The 21,554-nt window shown below is 43.8% G+C and overlaps 1 protein-coding gene across 4 annotated transcripts in view; it reads right to left on the bottom strand.

Annotated features, from left to right (window-relative positions):
- gria1a (glutamate receptor, ionotropic, AMPA 1a) overlaps nucleotides 1-18,612 on the bottom strand; it is a 66,380-nt gene extending 47,768 nt beyond the window's left edge. For all 4 annotated transcript variants that reach the window (XM_076103819.1, XM_076103820.1, XM_076103821.1 and 1 more), the window contains exons 1-3: nucleotides 18,525-18,612; nucleotides 18,193-18,327; nucleotides 1,744-1,983 (exon numbers count right to left, since the gene is read on the bottom strand). In XM_076103819.1, coding sequence (XP_075959934.1) covers nucleotides 1,744-1,983; nucleotides 18,193-18,327; nucleotides 18,525-18,612 — 463 coding nt within the window. The remainder of the gene's footprint in view (nucleotides 1-1,743; nucleotides 1,984-18,192; nucleotides 18,328-18,524) is intronic.
- Between the last annotated feature and the right edge of the window lie 2,942 nt (nucleotides 18,613-21,554).

Genomic DNA, 21,554 nt, shown 5'->3' with positions numbered 1-21,554 from the left:
AAAAATGGTCCTCTGAAGGCATCCTGGAAGAGAATAATATCATAATAGAATCTGGCTGTCATAAGCATCCCTCTGGCCAGAGGCAATACACAGAGACCTGGGCACCAGGCAATCGAGAGTAGAGAAAATAACACTTTGGGGAAACCATTTCCTGAATATTGTTTATGATAGGTTTAATGGGCTATCAAATTTGTTTTTCCTTTCTTGGCTTTTGAAAATAAAAAAGGAGAGGCACTGTTATTAGCTGATGCTGCGCGAAAAGGCAGCAAGACAAATGTTAATAGAAAAAAAAGTGGGGGAAAAATTGTTCAATATACTAAAAGGGTTTTGACCTCTTTTTTTCCCGTCTCCAAGCCCCTTGGAAGTTGGGACAGAAACCCCCACACTGGTTCAAATAAACACACAACACTGTGTATGGTGTACTTGTATGTCAGTGTACACTTCAGACAATGGAGAAAAACACTGAAAAAATCGGAAGCATAAATACATATCTTCTATAAAATATATTAGACTGGAGAACTTTGACCTTTTTATAGGCAATATCACCTAACAGTCCTTAAAAAAGATAGAATATTTGGAAAAAGCACACACACATCATTTTTTTTTCTTAAAGGCTTAAAATAACCCTGTAGGAAGGGTGACTACAGCGTAGTATCCAGGCAACAGAGGACTACTGATATGGATTCCACCTGCTCCATCCCACCACTCAATCACACAGGAGTGACACTGCACACACATCTACTACCCAACAGTTTGCGAGTTGGTAATGAAGGGGTCACGGAAGATAATAAAAATAAAACAAATCTGTGGCACATGTGTGGCGCTACGGCCATCACGAATCAATAGGGCTAGAGACCGCTGTGAAATCTCCTCTGTCACCGCCTAACAGTGTGCTCTGCAGAGTGACACCATGGCATCCGTCTGTTAAAGCTGACTTAATGCTGCTTATGTCTCTCACACAAGTGCAGATAAACGTTGCAATAATTTGCATGTGCACAAAATGGGCACACGTACATAAAAGCGTGCACGCCTTTGGGCACGCTAACACAAAAACACACCCTTCACAGTCTCGCTCCAAAACCCACAGCACCTGGGACAGATGGCCCGGCATTATGGGAAGGCTACAGCTGATTGGCTAGAGAGGGGTAGAAAGAGAAGGAGGTGCGCTGCTGTATTTATGCAGGACTGTTACCAAGATGTTTAAATTGTTGGCTACAGCATTATTCATGCTGCTTTTTCTTTTCTGACAAAGGGACTGTTGCAACACGCGTAACTGCTGAGGACCGCTCAATGAAGAGCTTCATCTTTTGTTCCATTGTGTGATTTATCTGCTAGCCGGTGCGGGTCAATGTTTTTTGTCACTGTTCTCCGTCCGCACAAAGACGGCGGTTCTGAAAAAGATCTTCTGATTGCTGCTCATTGCTGCACAATGGCTACGATTGACCCCATTGCTGTCGCCATGGCAATATGAAGACGACTAATGGCGGTTGGTTCAATGACTGGTTTCTGCCTCTTACCGTCTTCATGCGACTGTACTTAAACAGGTTTTTTAAATGGTTTTTAAGCGTTTAAATATGTTGGCATTCAAACATGAACGAGGATGATGAAGTATGTGTTTCTAATTGATAACAATTGAAAACCTTCAAATGAAATATTTTAGAGAACAATCTACATAAAATGATTATGCCATATATATATATATATATATATATATATATATAGTTAGAGTTCCAGGTTTCCTACCTGAGTCAGAACTGTACATGTAGACAAACTTGGTCCATCCGTAGTGCTTGATCACTCCCACCAGAGCGTCCTGGACCTCGGGCCTCAGCTGGATGACAAACTGGTTGGCCGTCTCGATGGGGAAGGACGGCGTGACGAAGCAGACATGCAGCGCCCCGCAGAAGGACATGAGCATGTTGACCGTCTTCCTGTCGTACAGGCCGATGATGGCATACACACCTTTGGAGAACTGGGAGCAAACTGCCAGAGAGGGAAAAAAAGAAAACAGTCAGAGAGGATATTAGAGAAAGTTCGTAGGGCAGTTATAGTAAACCAAAATGAAAATGTTATGAGAATTGTAAGAGTTGCACCGCAACATTTCAGCTTCATACAGTGGATTGAACTGCGTAGACCAATTCACACTCTGCATAATGCAATACAATGTTTATCCTGGTATGTAGTCTTTTAATCATTGTACAGTACTTTAAATGATGTCCTACTGGTTCAAATAGTCAATGAGACGGTCGATCCCAGCACCTCCAACGAGAACATTTGCTGCTTTCCCCCGTCATACAGTGGATTGATATTTCGATTTTTGTTAAAACAGAAAAAGCAAATTGAAGACATCCCCTTGGATTATGATGTATTTTTGTTATGCTAATGAGATCAACATAACTAATCAATTAATTAATAAATGTATTGTTGAATGATCTGAACTGAATCTAGCTAAACTGAATTGAACTATATTGAGTTCTAGGTAGAGCGGACGTTTTCGTTGTGCTTTCGTTTCTCATTGTATCACCTGAATGCCCAAATGTGTAAAAAGAAGCAACCCACCGATCTATCCCCAAATCTGAAAAGAGGTATCCATCATTGGTAACAATTTGTCATCGCAGAGTGCCTTATCCTCAGTGGAAAACAGCTCCAACAGCCTCGATTCAACTACTGTGTGACGTGTTTATGCAGAGCTGGCCAGTTTGTCCATCTGTGTACCACCAGTCGGTGTGTTTGCCTTCAGTGAGAGGTGCAGAGGCTGAAGGCAGATTAGGAGTAGAGAGGTTAATCAATGCATCCCCAGGGTTCCATTGGCATTTTACTGGCAGCAGGAGGCGGTTTGCATCCCTCATTTGCTTTTCTCCCTCACTCTCTCCATTTCTCTGTCTCCCATTGTCTCCCATTGTACCCTGACTTCCGTCACACCCTTCCTTCACACCCACATAGCCAATTTATGTTTTTTAGTCATCTCTTTGGAAGGTCTCGCCTCTCATTCGCTTTCAGCTCTCGCAGGTCTGGCCCGGGCTATTTTCCGCCGCAGCGATGGGTGGGGGGGCCTTACTTATCTCAGTATTTACCAAACAGATTGAAGTCGCTGCCTGTCCCTGCGCGAGGGCCAGCTCGCTGCTAGGAGCTGAGGGCAAGACAGAGAGAGGATGGCCCGTACCCAAAACGCCTAACCCGTCACAGACCTGCACCCGCCGGGCAGGCACGTGGCTGTGTGTGTGTGTGTGTGTGTGTGTGTGTGTGACGGAGATAGAGGGAGAGGGATGAAAGTCAGCCATATCACATAGAAATACATGTGCGCACACACACACACACACACATACATGCAGTTTCTAGTGCTCCGAAAGCCTGGTGACTCACCCTACTTAAAGCGAGCCCTGAAATAGACATTTTGAGCCTCGCCACACTGACTCAGTAACAGAACTATCTTTCCTTCACGGTCCGCACACGCCGTCGCTGTTAAACAGACACACTCTCAACTATTGCTTTCCACCAGAACACATTATATTTCCCCTTACAAATGTCCAGGACCAATTTCAGCGGTGGCCTCCATGTTCTCTGCCTGGATGAAAGGTAATGAGAGCTTGTTTGACTTTTTGTGCAGCGTCCCATTACTCTGCCCTGCAGCAGGTTACCATGTCTCAATGAATACGAGTCATTTCTCATACCTACAAGTATGTGTGTCCGACAAAAAAAAAAAAGAGAAAAAAAACCACGCAGCCATGTGGCATGGACCTCCTGCTCTGAGCTGGCAAGAGAAGCATGTGCTCGTCTAATTCGACAAGAGCATGACACAGAACATTAGTGTAACTCAGCGGTCTCGGGTCTGGTGCTGGTAGCAGCACAGAGGAGCGGGGCGCGCTGAGTGCGTTTGCCTTTGCGAGCGGCTTGTTAGCGGCGCTCCACATGTGCGGCGACATTGGAGGCAGGGCTGAGAGACCCGATAGTGATCCCGAAGACCCCGGCAACACCTGTCCGCCCTGGCACTCCGTGTCTCCGCGCCACAGTTACAGCTGCCATGGCGGCAGAACTGAGGTTGCCCGGGCAACGGTCTGTGTCTCTGGCAGGGATTGTGAGTGTTTGGACATTTTGTCATAATTAGGTCCCCCGTCAAGGAATTAGCAAATTTGCAAAACTGACTTGGCTTTTTTGCAAAACCCCTCCCAGATAATTTCCTCAAATAATGGAAGATTTGCAGCACATTTCCACAGCAGCACAGTTTAGTTTACAGCATACGCATACAGATGATGCAGGGAAAGCTCACTGGATCTGTCTTCTGATGTTATATTTTCACCCATCCTAAACTTTTCCTATGAATGAACAATAAGTTGATTTGCATTTGCCGTGGTCAAAGAGTTTTGAGCCGCAGGAGGAGAAGAGGGGAAAAAACTCAAATCCCAGAGGGACTGATACTCGCACAACAGGAGGAGCTGTCAGAAACAACTCACGCAGCCACTGTCTTCCCCGTTCTCTGTTTCCTGTGCCCAGCAGCTGTTCCTCTGCTTAGCATGAGCCAAATATCAAATGACAGACGTGCTGCACAAAGAGGGCGTGTTAGTGACAGTCGTTCCTGCATCTCAAGTTGTGGATGGAGGGGAGGGTGATGGGGTGGGTGGCGGTGGGGTGGGAGGGTGGCGGGCAACGCTGCATCCGTCCTTCTGCCCGTGAATGTGTATAGCCCAGTATAAATTGACATAGAACTACTGGACCATTGCTGGTTCACTCTTAAAACATAAAAGTCTGACTTTGAATTGATGGCGGCATTTATAATGGAGCTTCAAAAATATACGTATTTGAAATAACAATGCATTCTAATTAACTTACGAAGGGTTAGATTACAGCCTGAACCTTATTTGACCCAATCTATAAGTAAATAAATGATCCTGATATCAAAGTGAGGCCATTTTAATGGGAACCATGTAAACACAGGATCCTTTTTGACAGCTAATTGCGTCAGTCAAAGGTGTCAAGGTGCCTTTGTGCATGGTACCCGCCTCCCAGCTGCTCGACTGGAGCTGCACACACTAACCTGTGTACAGTACAGGACTGTGGAATTGAGGAGCAGCTCCTTTGTCTGTGTGTGTGTGTGTGTGTGTGTGTGTGTGTGTGTGTGTGTGTGTGTGTGTGTGTGTGTGTGTGTGTGTGTGGTTCTTTTTTCAATAGCTCTGCATTGCTTGATATGTCAAAAGAAATCAATACAGCTGGATTGAAATGTACCGGGTGCAAAACCATTTCTCAAATTCATTTTTAGGGGAAGCCGCAACCGGGTTTGCGAGAATCAATATGAGGAATGTCGGTGGAGCGCGTTGCCTCAGTTAAAGCATGTAATCTGGACTCACGGTGACCGCATGCAAACCACAAATTCTGATAAGGACGTTGTATACATTATACGCCTCCACAAACAAACACTGAAGGAACACAGGGCTTCTGCTATTTCCTCCCCCTGGGACTTGCATGCCCATTATCCTGTGCAACATTAAGGTCAGCAGTACAGACGGAATCTCACAGCAGGAAGCTGCGTTCAGCTGCAGAGAACATACTGATTGGAGGGTTCCTGTTCAGCCATCCGTAAAGGTACTTTTCTTTTTTTTTTAAAAGAGCCTCACTACTTAGGACTGACATGTCAGGGGACTCTACAAAATAAGACAATCCAATTAATTATCTACAGATCGACTATATACCATTCTGTATTCTGTCTATTTTGTACTGTGAAAGACAAAGAAAACGTGCCCCCACCGATGACAAAAGAAGAGTGAGCAGCTGAATCCAGCCCAACTTTCCTCCGTCTTACCATAACCCTGCCAGACTGACTCGTTGAGTCACACACCACCTTCATTCAGTGAGTCCCAATCCTATTACTACACCCGGGTTTATGTTTTCCATCCAATGTCACCTTTACGCCACAGATTTCAGACTGATGCCCGAGGAGGTCAAATCTGTTCGCAAAATGGGGCAAGGACACTCTATCATAGGGCTGCAACTACAGTATCTATTATTTTTCATCATCAGCATATATAAACTAATAATTGTTTTATTATTGAATTAATATTTAGTCAGTATGTCACAATCTCCACACCCCAAGGCAACAGCTTCAAAAGTCTTGTTATTTTCCGATCAACAGTCCAAAACCCAGAGATGTAATCACGGTGACATAAAAGCAAATCCTCACATCTGAGAGGGAAGAAGCAGAGAGTTCATAGAATTGAGTTGTTTCGCCATATTAGCGAACAACGTCTAGGGATGGCAATGCAGGTCTGTCGGTCGGTCCAACACTGAATCTCAACAACTATCATTGCCATGGCACTGTGTAGAGACCAAATACGTGCAAAACTAATGGCATTACCATCAGCCTCAGCTGTGCTCAGTGCTAAGTAGCAGATATTAGTATGCTCAATCAATTTAATCAATTGTTTCAGCTGTGTTTCATGAGGTGAAAACATCATTTTGTTAATGAATTGTATTGGATTGAAGTGCACCGTGACGTAGAACGTTTTATCACAAATCTTGTAGCACAAAAGGATTTCAGCATGAAGTCCATGTGCTGCCAAACAAGAGGTGCTTATATTACCACTGCAGGTTTGGGGCTTAAGGGTTATGGTGCTGACTGTGAACCAGAAGGTGTCTGGTTGGGCACCTTTGCTGCATATCATTTGCCCTAATTTCCTGTCATCTGTGAACTGTTAGCTTTCTAGGACAGCCATAACATGCCCCGCCAAAATAATTGTATATACGGTTTTTAAAAAACAGTGAAGGTACGAAAACAGGTGTTCAGTTTGGCTGGCCTACAGTTCTTTTACTTGGCTGGTTAAAACTCACATTCACGAGGTACGCTTTACGATCTTTTCCATATTTAGTTGAAGGTATCCGTTCAGGCAGGAGCAAGGAGGTTGCCGTCACATCAGGCAGTAATAGACACCACCTCCACAAGGGTGAATGGTCGCTCAATCAACCACGGAGCACTTTGAGGGGAGATAAACACATCTGACACAAGACACTGGAAGACGCACACAATCATCCTCCACTCAGCCACCCATGGCTAATAACTGTCACATGATGTGTGTAATAAAAACAGAGAGCATGTTGTGGTCCCGCTGGTCCCATCCATCTTCCGGAGAGCTAATCAGCTACGTTAATGAGAGACAGGGCCAAGGAAGTGGATATATCCGATTCACACGCGGGCACATATGCATTAGCTACCTGCACCCGCCTCAACCAGAAAAAAAAAGAAAAAAAGCCCCACTGGTTTTGACAAGAGAGCGTCTCTCACACAGCTTGTGCTTGTGAAGAATCCCTCAGGTGACGGGTGGGGTTGGCCTCCTCCGTGAGCCCTCCAACACAGAATGACTCATACAGGAAATGGGAAGATAATCAAATTTATTTTTAGACCAATATTGCTATTGCAATTTAATATCGTACTTAAACTTACTTTACTTCACTAAAATCTGAAAAAATAACAACAAACAGGCCTGTTGTGGACTTTATAATACATGAAAAATATATATGAATCTTACTGATCTCCAGTCAGTCACTGTAACAAATCACACAAACTAAAGGGCACATAACTTTTCCAGCTTCAGCTTCCAGACCGTGGTCGGGAAGCACAGGGGGGGGAGACTGTGTTGGGAAGCTTTAATTGGGCATCGAGGAGCTGCAGCTTTTCTTCATAGACAAACTGAAACCTACACTGTACATTTGCTACCAATTTACTGCCAGTTTCACACTCTCTCTCTCTCTCTCGCTCGACGACACACTCGCTACACGCTGAACTGTTTTTCCCAAAAGGAGCTATGCTACTCTTATAACAATCAAATACAAACATGTGGATTGCATCAAAGCTTGCGTGTTGTTTTCTTCTACTCTCATTCGAAAATGTCACATGTGGCGGAGGGCAGCGTTAAGACCCTCTGGTTGGTTGGATTGTGTAGCATAAAAAGAAAATATTTCTTGTATTAATCGCAGCTTTTTGCATTTTTTAAATTGCATTCCATAACATCGCAATGTCAATTTCAATGCAATTAATTGCTCAGCCCTACACAGTGCAATAAATCTGTGTCTATTCAGAGGACGGAGACCCGGAGGAAACGCAGGACCGATGTGGATCTGCATGAATGTCTCCAGACATGACTGAGTAGGAGGGTTTCACCGCGGGGACAGTTTTCTCCTGGATCTCCTACAAACGACTTGCAATCCATTCTGAAAATGAGTCATTCCATGATAACGTGTCAATGTAGGCGACTGCAAAGAGATTAATTCACCCATGCATACTCTGTAATACCAAGTCAAGACATGCAAAACGGGTTTTAGAGGTTTTTTTTAGGTGGAGGCGGGCTTTGCCTCACTGCCTTTCTGCCTCCCGAGAGTATCAAATTATCCGTATGCCCCATGGAGTGTTGCGCTCCAGAGAGGTGCGCTCCTATTCCCCGGTATAAACAGCATTAACTCCTCAAGCTTAAGGGAGATTTACTGCCTGTGCAAGAGCAATAAAATAGTGTTTATGTCACTGTTGTTACTGGTGCATGTGGGGGGGGGGGGGAAAGAAAGAGAGAATAAAGAGGAAAAGGACAAAATGAGGAGTCGACTTGAAGACAGAAAAAAAGAAAATAGAGAAAGATGGCAGACAGGAAGACTCTATACTCTAAAGCTTCCACCGCTGGGAATAGCAGTGATCAGAGCGGCTGACCAGCCAAACAGATCTTAGATTAATGGCGAGAAGCGTCGAATTCTCCTGAGAGATTACATTAGTCGAAACGGGGGTAATGGAAGGTTAATAGGGATGAGCCAAAAAGCAAGCGTGTCTTGAAAATGTAGGTGAGGGGCGGACATGAGGCAAAGCCGCAGAGGACCAGAAACAGAAGCATTAGTGTCTGTGAGAGAAGAGATGATAGAGGGACTGCTGCGAACAAAAGGAACAGATGCCAGCCTAGCAGTGGGGAAACAGGGGCCACACAGCGAAATCTAGATTTCTCCTATTTCCTCTAAGCAATAAAACAATGGCAGCGCATCGCCTCATTAAATGGGTAATCGAGGGTGTGAGAGCACTCCCCTCAGCTCCGAACACATCTCTCTCTCTCTCTCTCTTCCTGTGTCTCACTCTCTAACCCTTTCACGCGAGGCCATTGTCTCTCCTCCTCGCTGTTTCTCGACACGTTTTCAATCTGGCTTGCTGCAGAGCCCTGCCGCCTGCAGAATAAATGCTTACCTGGGCAGCGGGTCAGAAGCCCATAGCGCAGACCAACTCCTGTCAGGGGGTATGGAAACTCCAATTATCTCCTTAACAATCATCCCCTCGCAATTATCTCCCCATCTGCGTATCAGTGTCGACAGGTGCAGAGGGACGGTCCCGCTCACACACCTTCTCTGACAGAAGTGATGAAGGTGGATACGTGGAGCAGGAAGAGGCAAACACACAGCCTGCATGCTAATTCCTTAGGAACTGCTTTATAAATTAAAAAAAAGTATCTTCAACAAATTCCTGCAGAGCCAGTGGGAAATGAGGTGTTAAGAAAAGAATCTGAGTACAAGCAGAAACGCTGCATTCATGGCTTTATAACAACTAACTAGGCAGTGATTGCTGATAATCTGTTGATTACTTCTGTGATTAATCAGTTAATCCAAAATATAGAGATATACTGTATATGATAATTTCCCAGACAATTCCCCTAGGTGACGTCTTCAAAGACAGGCGGTGCATTCTTTCATTTGAGACGCTAACAGTCACTTTTGTTTGATAAATGACTGAAATTAAAAATTGATGATTGTTGTCAATTCAATGTCAATCACTGGAGAAGCTGTTTAAGGCTACAACGACCAGACAGGAGTATATTTTGGTTAATACAGTGAAAAAAACATTTGACAAAAGGTAGTTCATCATAGTGATGTAACAGTTTGCTAAAACCCTCCCCCCCCCCCCCCCCCCCCCAAACAGCAAATGTACAATCACAGCCTAGCAACTGTAACCAGGCATGCCAGGCCAGTCAGTCTTTGCATTCCTCCTCGTGCTGAGATGATGTGCATGGGGCTTGTCGCTGGTGCAATATCGAAAACATTTGAAGGGTGCTGTCTTTTTTTCACCTGGAGGTCGCGCTGAAGACGATGAATTTAAATCCTTTATTCACTGTTACGATCATTCAAAAGTGAAAGCAGCATGTGCATACCTTCAGCTTACCTTCAGTAGGAGTGCAAAAGCTGGCTAATGATGTGCTAACATACTCTGCTAATGTTAGCTCCACATGGTTTTTAATGTAGAAACGTAACATTTTAGAAACGTTTATACCCTTCTAACTTCTCCGAGTGTCACTATTGGACAACGTTTAAACACGACGAGCTACAGATCCACAATGAAACAGCCTGGAAATGAAACAAATCCGAAACGATTGCATTAGACTCTACGGACTCTATAATTGGCCAGTCTGTGTTCCAGCGGCGGGACTTAGAGAGTGGTCAATTATATGCAGCAGAAATCCAATATCATCTTGCATTAGTCTAACTCACTGATGTGTAACATTAGGCTCAACTGTTTAACAGATATAAGGGCATAAAACAGTTATCAAATCTGTGGTAGTAGACAAATTCATATTGCCCCACGGTATACATTGTCGTGTTGTGCTCTCATAATGCGTTTGATTCCCCAACTTTCAGCAACTGTTGCAGGTCTGGTGTCATGGCGAGGACGTTGTTAAGTACAAGGCGAGCTGCCTTGTGCTGTCACCGTAAGAGCAGCTACACTATGTCACAGCGTTTAATACGCTTGTAGGCTTTGTTCCTTGTTAAAAGTACACAGAAGCTCCCGAGATGTGCCGTGTGACAAAAGAGGAACGCGCTCCTGTCTTTGCCGCAGAAACATGACAGCTGCCGCCATCCGGCGCTCGTCCCTCCACCCCGCAGCACAAATCCTCGTCGTCATCGCCGGAACACATTGTTTTCTAATTGCCAGCCCCACACGTCTGAGCTCAGACCTCCACGTCCCAGCTGCCATTACCTCCAGAGACGACAGATTTGTTTTAAATACTTGGTGAGCTGGTATGAATACAGAGAAGGACTCGGAGCAGGCTTAGGAAGACAATGAGGAGAACAAATAGAAATACAGTCGTCGGTATAGTGTGTGTGCGTTGATGTGCTGAGCTAGAAGCGTATGTGTGAGGAAGACTGGTGTCTTTTCAACACAAAAGAATTCTCAAACCTCAGGGCGCTAAATGGCCGTTGGGGGCGGTTCTCAGAAAGAGGTCATTCAGCGGATGAGGAGATTAAATGACAGGTCGCTTGATTTCTCCTTTCCAACCATTCGTCTCCTCCCCCTCACCCCATGCACCTTCCCTCACACAACATCACCAAAACAATCTCTGGCCCCGTTCTGCTCCACACTCCATCACTCAGCTGCTTGGGGAGCAGTCTTGGCTGATCTACATTGATTGCTACGGGCCATTCTCTATCTCTGGCGCTCCGGAGCAAAAAGAAAAAGAAAAAAGTCCAAGCCTTCTCATTCATCAAACCAGCACCTGCCAGACTCTAGCCCAAGAGAACAACCATCCGTTTCTTTTGTTTTTTTTCCCCCCTACCCCATTCTCTTCACTTTCTCCTCGACAAATAACTGTCATGTCCCGAACAGTCAGGAGGGAGCGGTGATCTGCTTCTCGTCCGCCTTTTCCAATAACGCATTGAACACTCGGTAATCCCTCCGAACATGCAAGCACTGTTGAAGTCAAGTCACCGCACAGCTGTACCTCACTGACTGACACAGTAGCTACACAATAAATACAACACCCCAGCGCCTCAGTGACACCAGCCACCGGTTCTGAAATTGCAGCTTAACCTCCAGCCCCCTGCCCTCTTCTTCTTAACACTTCCATCCCAGCTAAGACTCTCCTTTCTGGGGTGTTGTTTGCCCCCGTAGAGGTGAAAGAAATACGGCCTCCAGGAGACAAACATTTCTTTTTTTAGGTTCTCATGGAAGGTCCTATAGAGAGCTGAGAAATGTTCAGCACTACAGTGCAGAACATAATAAGTGCAGCTCAATTGTCTCTTCTCCCCTGCTGAGTTATTATTACATATTAATGCGTATATCTCCATGAAGCGATAGTATTGGATGTGCTGCATTGAATAATACATTAAATGCATCTGCTACAGCTCCAGTCTCTTGTTAGCGATTGTGTGTGTGCGAGTGTGTGACCACAGAACTTCACAAAGCAGTCTCACATGCTCGCATACGTTTTTCTATTTAGTAGTCAGAGCAAGAAACTACCCTGATGAGGAAAATTAAAAAAGCCAGGTGAATGTTAAAGTAGACGAACTCCATTTTGGCTTTGATTTACTGGATAACTTGAGCTCTTCAGGCCTGTACACAATTTGAATAGAGCAGAACAAAATATCCCTCTTTGGTTGACCTGGTCGTAACCTACCAACAGAGAGAAGCAGTGATAAATCACAGACACTGCTTTGTTTTAAGGGGTCACATGCCAAAAAAAAGGGCCAAAAAGCCTGTTTGATTTTAATGAATTTTACAATGTTCCTTCATTTCTTCTTTTTAAATTGGTTTTGTTAACCGAGGGGTGTATTTAAAACTAGCATGGCTGTCTGACTGCTCATGCCGGACTTCTCTTTAGGGATGACGCAGCGTTCCTTAATTCAATTAGCAATCAAACTGGTAAATACAATGATATTATTATTACTGATAAGAGCAATGGATAAAACTACAAGTGCCCATAGTTGTGTAGAACATTGCAGTATTAGACTCAACTCTTTGGGATCTTAAAGCAACACTCGCAGCCATCCAGTTTTACCATCTAGTGCCATGACAAGTTAGCTATCAGACAGTGAGTATCACTGACATCACTGATATTATAGTCTTGATTTACCATCAACGTTTGACCATCCCTGTACTTGACCTCTACCTGTACACTCTCTCTGTTACATAGATTCACCCCATCACCCAACAGTTATTCATATCTGTCCTCTAGGTCTGCCCGAAGGGAAGCAAGCCCCCCCAACACACACACACCCCCTCATCTGTGCCGTATCGATCGGCTGGGCCGGCATCTGTGCTGTGCTCAGTTCATTGATCATGGCTGCCTCATAGATCTTCTTCCAGTCCTCTTTAACCGACCCTCAGAGACCCCGAGAAATACTGCTGCCAACATCGCAGTGACAACCCAAATTGTCTGTTCCATGACCACTAATTAATCTTAATGAATGGTTTATTACCAGGACGGCTGAACCGGACACAAAATCCAAAAAAAAAAAAACTAGTTAGTAACCCATGAAGCTAAATGTAGAGCTATTTCAAAATCCCACAGTCTGAAATGTTCAATTTTTGTTTGCAGGTGCAATATCCTGCACACAGAACTTCAAACCAGAAATAGCCAAAGCTTAGCCTAAATCTCACCGCACACATGGAGGACATCAAAGAAGAAAAGTAGAGCATATAGGCGTGAGCCTGCAGGGGATTTGACATGAAGCTATAGCGTTTCAGTGACGTCCTTATTACAAACCAAGTCAATAGCAGATTATGGTAATGTCATATCTAACTGAGGGGAACAGTGACTAATATTCTCCATGTACACACAGCATCCCTGGCTGTTATTTTTAACCACTGGAAACATGTAAAATGAGCCAGTCCAGCGAGCACTTTCACTCAGAATGTGAACACAAAGGCACATGTAGAAAAAGAGCCGCGATCCATAATAATAAAAAGCTAAAAATACAGGTGTTCTACCTTTTTTTTTTTTTTTTTTTACTTGGTTTGTGTATGTGAGCGGAAGAAAGGAGACAGAAGAAATGCAAATTAGCTCCAGTATCCTGTCTCACATTATGCCGACAGTGTTGCCATCGTCATTACTTCCCCCGATGACTCCTCAGGCGGGAAATAAAACGGATCACTTCGCCATTAACATTTAATGTCTCTTTTATGTTTTCCTCTCTCTCATCTTTGTTTTCTCGTTCACCTTTGCCCTGCTCCATCCAACCTCCGGCCCCATGTTCTCCTAGTCTCTAGGCAGGTGCCAGCGAGTGTGTGCGTGTGTGCGTGTGTGTTGGTAGGGCTTTCTTCTGGAGGAAGTGGCTAGTCATAAGAGCCAACTGATGAGCATCACCCTCATCCGGAGCTCCATTCATCACCGTGCACAAGGGCCCATTCACCCGCTGCTTTTCACGCTTGTGGACCCCGAGAGCCCCGGGCACGTTCCCACACTCGCACACGCGAACCGTCACTCACTCGAGAACATCCCACACAGATGCCATAATGGTACACATATACAGACGTACATATACACTCCTACACACTAAATATAAACCCAGGAATAGGCTGCTTTTCTCATCTGACTCATTATAAGCAGGCCCCGGAGCCCTTCTTTTTTTTCTCCTTACAAACGCGTCCCTATAGCCTCCGCATCTGAAAACTCTTTCAGGACGAGTGACACAGAGCAGGAAGAGGTGTCACTTTCATTTTTGCCGTCTCCCTCCACTGCGAATCTTTCTGACACGCTTGTTCCACAGCCCACCATCGTCCCCATGCACTGCAGTGATAGGCGTGATGCATCTCTGCAAAATTACACATACTGTACTACAAAGCCACTCTGGACAGGATGGACTTCGTGAAGTCTGTTTTTATGAACATGTAGGATAATTGTACGAAATAATGTGCAATGTGTGTAAAGTCTCGGGGTATCTTCCCTTTAATCTGACAGACAAGATAAAAATTCCTTTTTGTGATAGTGTTCAACATTCGGCAGCAGCCACAACCGAATATCTATAGATCTGCATGAATGCTGTTGTACATGCTTTATTTATAATCATAATCATGGCCTCTGTCGCTCTTAATAACTGCCCATCAGTCAACCAATCAGGTTGGAGCATTTCTGTGACTCTTAGGCGTTGCTGTTGCGCATGCGGCTATTTGTAAGGGCTAAACCTTTCTATTAGTAACTCGATGCTAAATTATCTGTTTTTGGAAGGCTAACAATGTTTAGCATAATGTTCCTCCCAGTAGTAGTATATCAGCCTAAATAAGAACATAGTGATCTGTTTAGAGCGAGCAAATTATGCATTTATTCAATTTTAATATTTCACATTTTCCATTGCTGTTAATAGCCTGTCTTATATTTTAATCTCAAAATTTTGCTTTGTCGATTAATTTGCTGCTGATAATGTATATCCAGCCAAGATATGGAGATTTGCTCATTTACTTATGGCAGAATATTCCTGGTTTATAGCTTTGTCACCCACCAGCTTACACACTCTGCGCTGTGAAGCTTGTGAATGAGGTAATGAAGACCCTTCAGTTTCCAGCGCAACCCATCAGCCAAAATTTGAGCCCTCCGTCCACCCAGGGGTGGATCAGTGGGATACCGTCTTGACATCATGAGAATCACCGTGACGCCGTACGACAGCTGAACAGCGACAGAGATGACTTGTATAGTCACATACAAATGTAGTATATTTTTAAGTAAAGGAGCAGCAAGGAAATGAGGGGAAAGATTATGGAACTGCGTCTAACAGCAGGGCAGTCCTTAAGGCATTTAGAGAAATGGAGCAAAAGATGAAGCAACTCAAGACAAGCAAGCAAGGCTGATGAGCAGCTAAAGGGTTCGAACAACAACAGAGCCGGAGGTAAACCCGACACAGGTTCCGGCCCCAAAGCCACAGCTATGCACACTGCAGTGGACTATAGGATCTGCCCCTGAGGGTCCAATTTGGGACAACCTGCAGGCCATGTTGTGCGACATAGGCACGGAAGATGCACGTCTGAGACCGCAGCCAATCAGGCGATGATTGTTATGAGTCGATGGAAAAGTTCTTTATTGTGGTTCAGAAGAGGGGGCCAAAGCCTTGATGGTGAAGCTTTGCTATCTCCTGGCCATTGGCTTCAAACTACAGCAGCGGGCAAACAACAACCCGTCCGTCATCAGCCGTCTTCCTGCAGATGTCAGATCAACCTGCGCTGACCTTTGGATCAATCATGGCCTTCTATGAGTCCGCACTCGACTCGCATCGGCATTATCCAACAGACAAGTTATCTTATGAGCTCTGCCCCACTGTCACCACCGCACTCGCATGAAGATCTAGGGTTCCAGCAGCAGCTCTGCTAGAAAGGTGTGATCCTGTATTGGCGCCCTGTCGGCCGAGTTGACGATTCATGAGGATTGGCACTATATGAATAGAAAGAACAACCCCGCGGAACTCACTGCAAGACTTTCCGTTCCGGCCCAAGTTTCTCCAGCAGCCACCTGAGGAGTGGCCGGCAACGCCTATAATGCCAAACTCAAGCAATCCACTTTCTGGGGTGTCCCAACCCAGACGGCAGAAATTGTTGGCATAATACGTTGTACGGGATACGTTGATCGTCAACGTTTCTGGACCAAAAAACACAATTCATTAATCTGTTTCATATCAGCCTCGTATCGCGCTTGCAGAAACGCACAAAGCCACGTGGTTAACGTTGTGACACGAATGGTTCGATTTAGGCAACAAGACTACTGGGTTAAGGTGAGACAAAACATCATGTTTTGTGTTAAAATAATGATAATAAATTTCATATTTTCAATCGCTGATTATAAAAGTATTCAGCTTTCAATTAATTTGCTGCTGATAATGTTTACTTTGCCATTTTGAGGATTTGCTTATTGTTAAGGTTGAATAGTCTTGGCGTAAAGCTTTGCTGATTGTTTTTTTTGCATATAACAATAGGTGGAGTTTGGTGACTGGTGTTGTGACAGAAGAAAACTATTTAATGCCTCGTCGCCGACCAGACGTCTGTAACTATACGACAGACGTACCGAACCGGAAAATGCAAAGGTAATAGAGTTTGTTCCCATGACTTCCCCTCACTCTGAGTCAGAGTGTCCTTGTGAATGTATTTTGGGTCTTTATGAAACTGCATCATGTTTTTTTTCCCACTGCTCTGTTCATTCTGTGAGCTACGACTGATATCTGCGACTGGATCCAACCCAGTGGAAATGAAGTAAATTACCTTTATATATATATATATATATATATATATGTATTCCAGACACGTTACAAAGTGGAAATGCTAAAAATCATTGTCTGAAAGAAGTAATCAAATGTCTGTCACTGAGGCACACACCTGGCAGAGAGTCAGGAAGGCACAGTTGTCAAAGGGTATATCTGCTGGAAGTGTGCGACTTCACGACAGTGAGTGTGAGTGAGCCACAGGCAAATTCAGAGGAGTCGAGGATGGAATGAGAAAAACACGGCTGAAAAGCCTGAAGGGCGACGAAATCTTGTCAGAATACAAAGACGGGATAAGTGCAGGGTTAACAAAGCAGAAAGTAGTTAGACTGGCATTGCTTTTGTCTGGCTGAGACACGGAGGTATATTCTTTGGCTGGTGTAATGGCACAGAGTATCACCCACAGGAGAATGCTCTGACCAAAGACTCAAGAGTAATGATTTTTTTTTTTTTTTTTACTTCCTTGTTGACAGCATATTATTACCTTAATTTAAAAAGCAACACTTTTTCCTCACATAAACTAATTAAAGATACTCTCAGCTCTGTTGGTTAAAAAAACAAAAGGCTCCATTAATAACAATCATTGAGGTGAGGAAGGTAGTCCTAAAGTCCTAAAAGTTCAATTATGTATTGAGCGTGCGTATGCGCATGTCTTTGTTACGGTTTTGGGGAGGGCGGGTTTATTAATGTGTGCTCTGTCGGAAAAAAGATAATCGGATTGCGTTACGTCGCTACTTAGAGATGCACTTAGAGTCGTGTTTCCCTCCTCTCTTTGTTCGCTTCGTCGATCTTTGTTTTCTATCTCGGTTTTACAGCAAAGAAAAAGGCGCACAGCGAACAGCGGCAGACGTTTGCATATTCACATAGCTGCAAAAAAAACCTGATGTTATATCTCTGCTGCAGAGGTTTGGTTTTCAACCCCCCCCCCCACCCCCACCCTCCCGAGGCGAAAAATAACGCTGCAATCAGGCAGAGAGGAAAGCGGAGACAATAAGTCCTTCTTGGTCCCACGCAACAGTTTACTAAGATAACCTACTAACACACGCGAGTCTTTAAAATATTGATATTATATGCGGTTATAACCTGCGCGGGTTTTTATACCCGTGGAGTTCTTCAGTGCTCTTTACGAAGTCGATTAACAGATGGAGGGGGATGGAAAAAGAAAACAGATCGCCGGCAGATATATAGGCTGACCTGCTTCTTCCAGTGAGATTTAAATAGGCTACTTACAGGCATATGTCATGGAGAAGCTATTCCCCATCTTGACCATATCCACCTGCGGCACCAGTTTGGGGATGTCCTGGTGGTGAGAGAGGGCGAAACGAAAAACCTCATATTCGTGAGATTCGATTGGGAACAATCCTCCTGTTGAGCAGCAAAGAAGCAAGAGTTAATGTTGGACACACTGGACTCCAAATCGGGAAGGAACAAAAATACACACGTATATATATATATATATATATATATATATATATATATATATAATAAAAAAGAGAGACATGAGATCAACTTGACAGAGAGGAGTCAGTGCCGAGACAAAAGGTCTGGTGCGCCATTCTCACCTATGTTGATGTTACTTGGAAAACTTGAGCTGGATCCCAAGCACATCCCCAGTAAACTGGTGTAGAGAATGCTGAGGCTTCGCTGCATATTTCCTTTTGCATTGGCGAAGGCGAAAAGAGCCGAAATCCAAGCATAGGTCTGTCCGTGTGTGAAGTTAAATCCCCCCCACCCTTCGCTTCTCCTGTCGCCCCCTGTTTAGAAGAGCAGCGCGCACACCGACATCGACTCAGCACCGAGACAGTGATCGCAATGGCGAGAGGAGGCACACCTCTCTCTCTCTCTCTCTCTCTCTCTCTCTCTCTCTCTCTCTCTCTCTCTCTCTCTCTCTCTCTCTCTCTCTCTCTCTCTCTCTCTCTCTCTCTCTCTCTCTCTCTCTCTCTCTCCGTCTCTCTGCTGATGCTCCCTCGTCCTTGGCTGCTGTTGTACGAGACGGAGAATGACTTCAGCATTAGCCGCACTGCAAAAAATATATACCCGCCTTGACATGGTGTTGAGCTAAAAAAAACAATTTCAATGTGTTTTCGTTCACTTGTTTCTTGTTTGCGGGGACATTTCGGTTCTTTATCTAAAGGTCTGGATATAAGTGTCAATGCAACAAAGGTAGAACGGAGTCGAAAAAACACAAAAAGCAAGTGTTGTTATCTCACCTTAATGAAGGATGTCTGTCTTCCCGTCTACAGAGAAAAAAAACACAAAATAACACTTTGACACTCAATTTGACACTCACTTTTTTCTTATATTCTGCATCTTGATTTTCCGAACAGTGACACAATTACCCAGAAGGGATTTCAAGGATAAGGAACACATGTAGGTAAATGTACGTGTTTTTAAATATCTGCATGTATTTGGTGAAAATAGACATTTAACGAATACAAGATTCAAACCCATTTAAAACCCGGTAACTAAAACAAGTGGTACAACTAGAGCAGCAGGGAAAAGTTGTTGTAATGTAAATCATTCCATTATGATCTTTTTTTTTTTAGATGTTTCCAGTGTCAAGAACAAACTTTGAACCTCACTTATAAATGGACGGGAAATTCTTAAAGTGCTCAGTGGAATTTTTTATTTTTTTTGGCACAGACAATTCCATGACAACTGGTCCATCTCCATCTGCTGATGAAGCTCATGTGATAAGTCCGAAAGCTCCAGGCAGCTTCTGGTGAGATAATTTTTTCACATGCCGTTTCCAACTGAACTGAACTTTGAACCTCAATTTTTACCTCCAACTGCAAAGAGAACCAAGTCTAATCTCTGAAGTCATCGTTGGCATGCTGTTGCATTGAAAAACATGTGCAACAAGTCAATAAAAACACAAAATGTCTTTCATTATTAATAGAACTGTTTTAATGTGGCGTAGCATCAAGGGAGACTTACTGCAATTATTTACATCCAAATGACGTTGCTGGTGAGTGACAGGTTACTGTGCACCATTTGAATGTTTGTGTACTGTAGTTTAGATGAGATCAGATGATGCAGTCAGTAGTAAAAAAGACCAACAATGATTTTCCAGTTTTTAAACAGGATTAAAAACAAAGAAAACAACAACAAATGGATGGCTGCATCTCCACCAGGGATTACTGCACTTTGATATCACTGGAGCTGGAAGCACAATTTTTAGAAGTTTTAGAATGGGGATGTAAACTCTGGATAATGGGCTTAATATTGCCAGGATTTACTCTATAAACTGGCTCGATTTGAAATAAAATTTTAGAATTCTGAATGTGAAAAGAGGACTTTTGCTGCCCCCCCAGCCCCCCCCCCCCCCCCCTCCCCCCTCCCCCTCCCTCACACAGTGCAGGACTGGCGAGTAGCTGATAAGCAGAGTTATGATTTAAACCATGTATTTACAGACAGCTAGACAATTATTTCCTAAAGCAAAGGTGCAAGCCCCCGTGCTTTTGTACACACTGAACAACGAATCAACACTCGCTATGTTCAAATGAGATTGGCTGCAAACCACACCATGATGTGATGCCCCGGTGCTTGTTTAGAATTTGAAGTGGTAAATCCGGCCTTTGACACAATTAGGATTAGGCATTAGCTGACTTATCAGACCAAGGTGCGATTCTTTGTTTTAAGTTAAACTCCATTTCCCCATTTCTTCCTGAAAATGAAATTCAGAAGATTAGAATCTTATGGTGAACTAGATTTCCAGTGTTTCCAATTAAGAAGAAACATTTCTGATCATTTCTTTTTTTTAAACTATGACTGTAGCCGAAGCACTTTACACACTTGAGCAAGAGAAATGCAAGAAGTAAAAGGTTATCTAATCTATGAATGATGGAAGTCCTCTAAATACAGGCAGAATGATCAATTTTCTTCTTCTTTGTTCAACATGATTTGGAGTTAGCTCAAACATAAATGGTTGGGCTGGCTTTCATTACAACCCCTTCAGTCTTTTCATTTTTTTTGCATTTTATACTCTGTGTGCAAGACCACATTTGATTTACGCATATTTTACCAGCCTGTTTCATATCGCATACTTGAGTGTTTGGGCGTACCTTGTGTGTGTGTGTTTGCCTGCAGTGCCCCATCTGTAATGAGTGCCATGCAATCTTTTTTTAACCTCCTGATGAATGCAAAGACAGCTTAGAATAGCTTGGTAACGATGGCTAAATATTTTACGGCGCTAAGTAGAGGAATAACAATCACAGAGCTTGTTGTTCCAGGTTGAAAGTATCCTCACCATCAGACACTATGTAACAGAAAGACGGAAATACGCCGTCTTTTTGTCCCTAAAGACATCTCCAGCATGGATCATGAGTGTCTGTCTGAGGGTTTTTTATAGAAGTCTATGTGAAGAGTATAATGAGGTTAATCCATCAAAATGTGCTGGTTCCACTCTAGTTTGAGTGAGGAGAAAAAAAGAAAAAAAAAGTCCCCAGCGTGTTACTCCTATAATTGAGCCACCGCACTTGTGTTGTCAAGTACTTAAGTACATCATACTCCTGGAGGCAAAACTTAAAAAAAACAAAAAACATGTTGCAGAGGTGACAAAGGAACTAAATATGTCAAACAGGCCGAAAAGT

This window comes from Anarhichas minor, unplaced genomic scaffold (genome assembly GCF_050575085.1).
Source record: "Anarhichas minor isolate MPS153535 unplaced genomic scaffold, ASM5057508v1 ptg000028l, whole genome shotgun sequence".
In the NCBI taxonomy this organism is placed as follows: Eukaryota; Metazoa; Chordata; class Actinopteri; order Perciformes; family Anarhichadidae; genus Anarhichas; species Anarhichas minor.
This window is presented reverse-complemented; position numbering and strand designations above follow the sequence as displayed.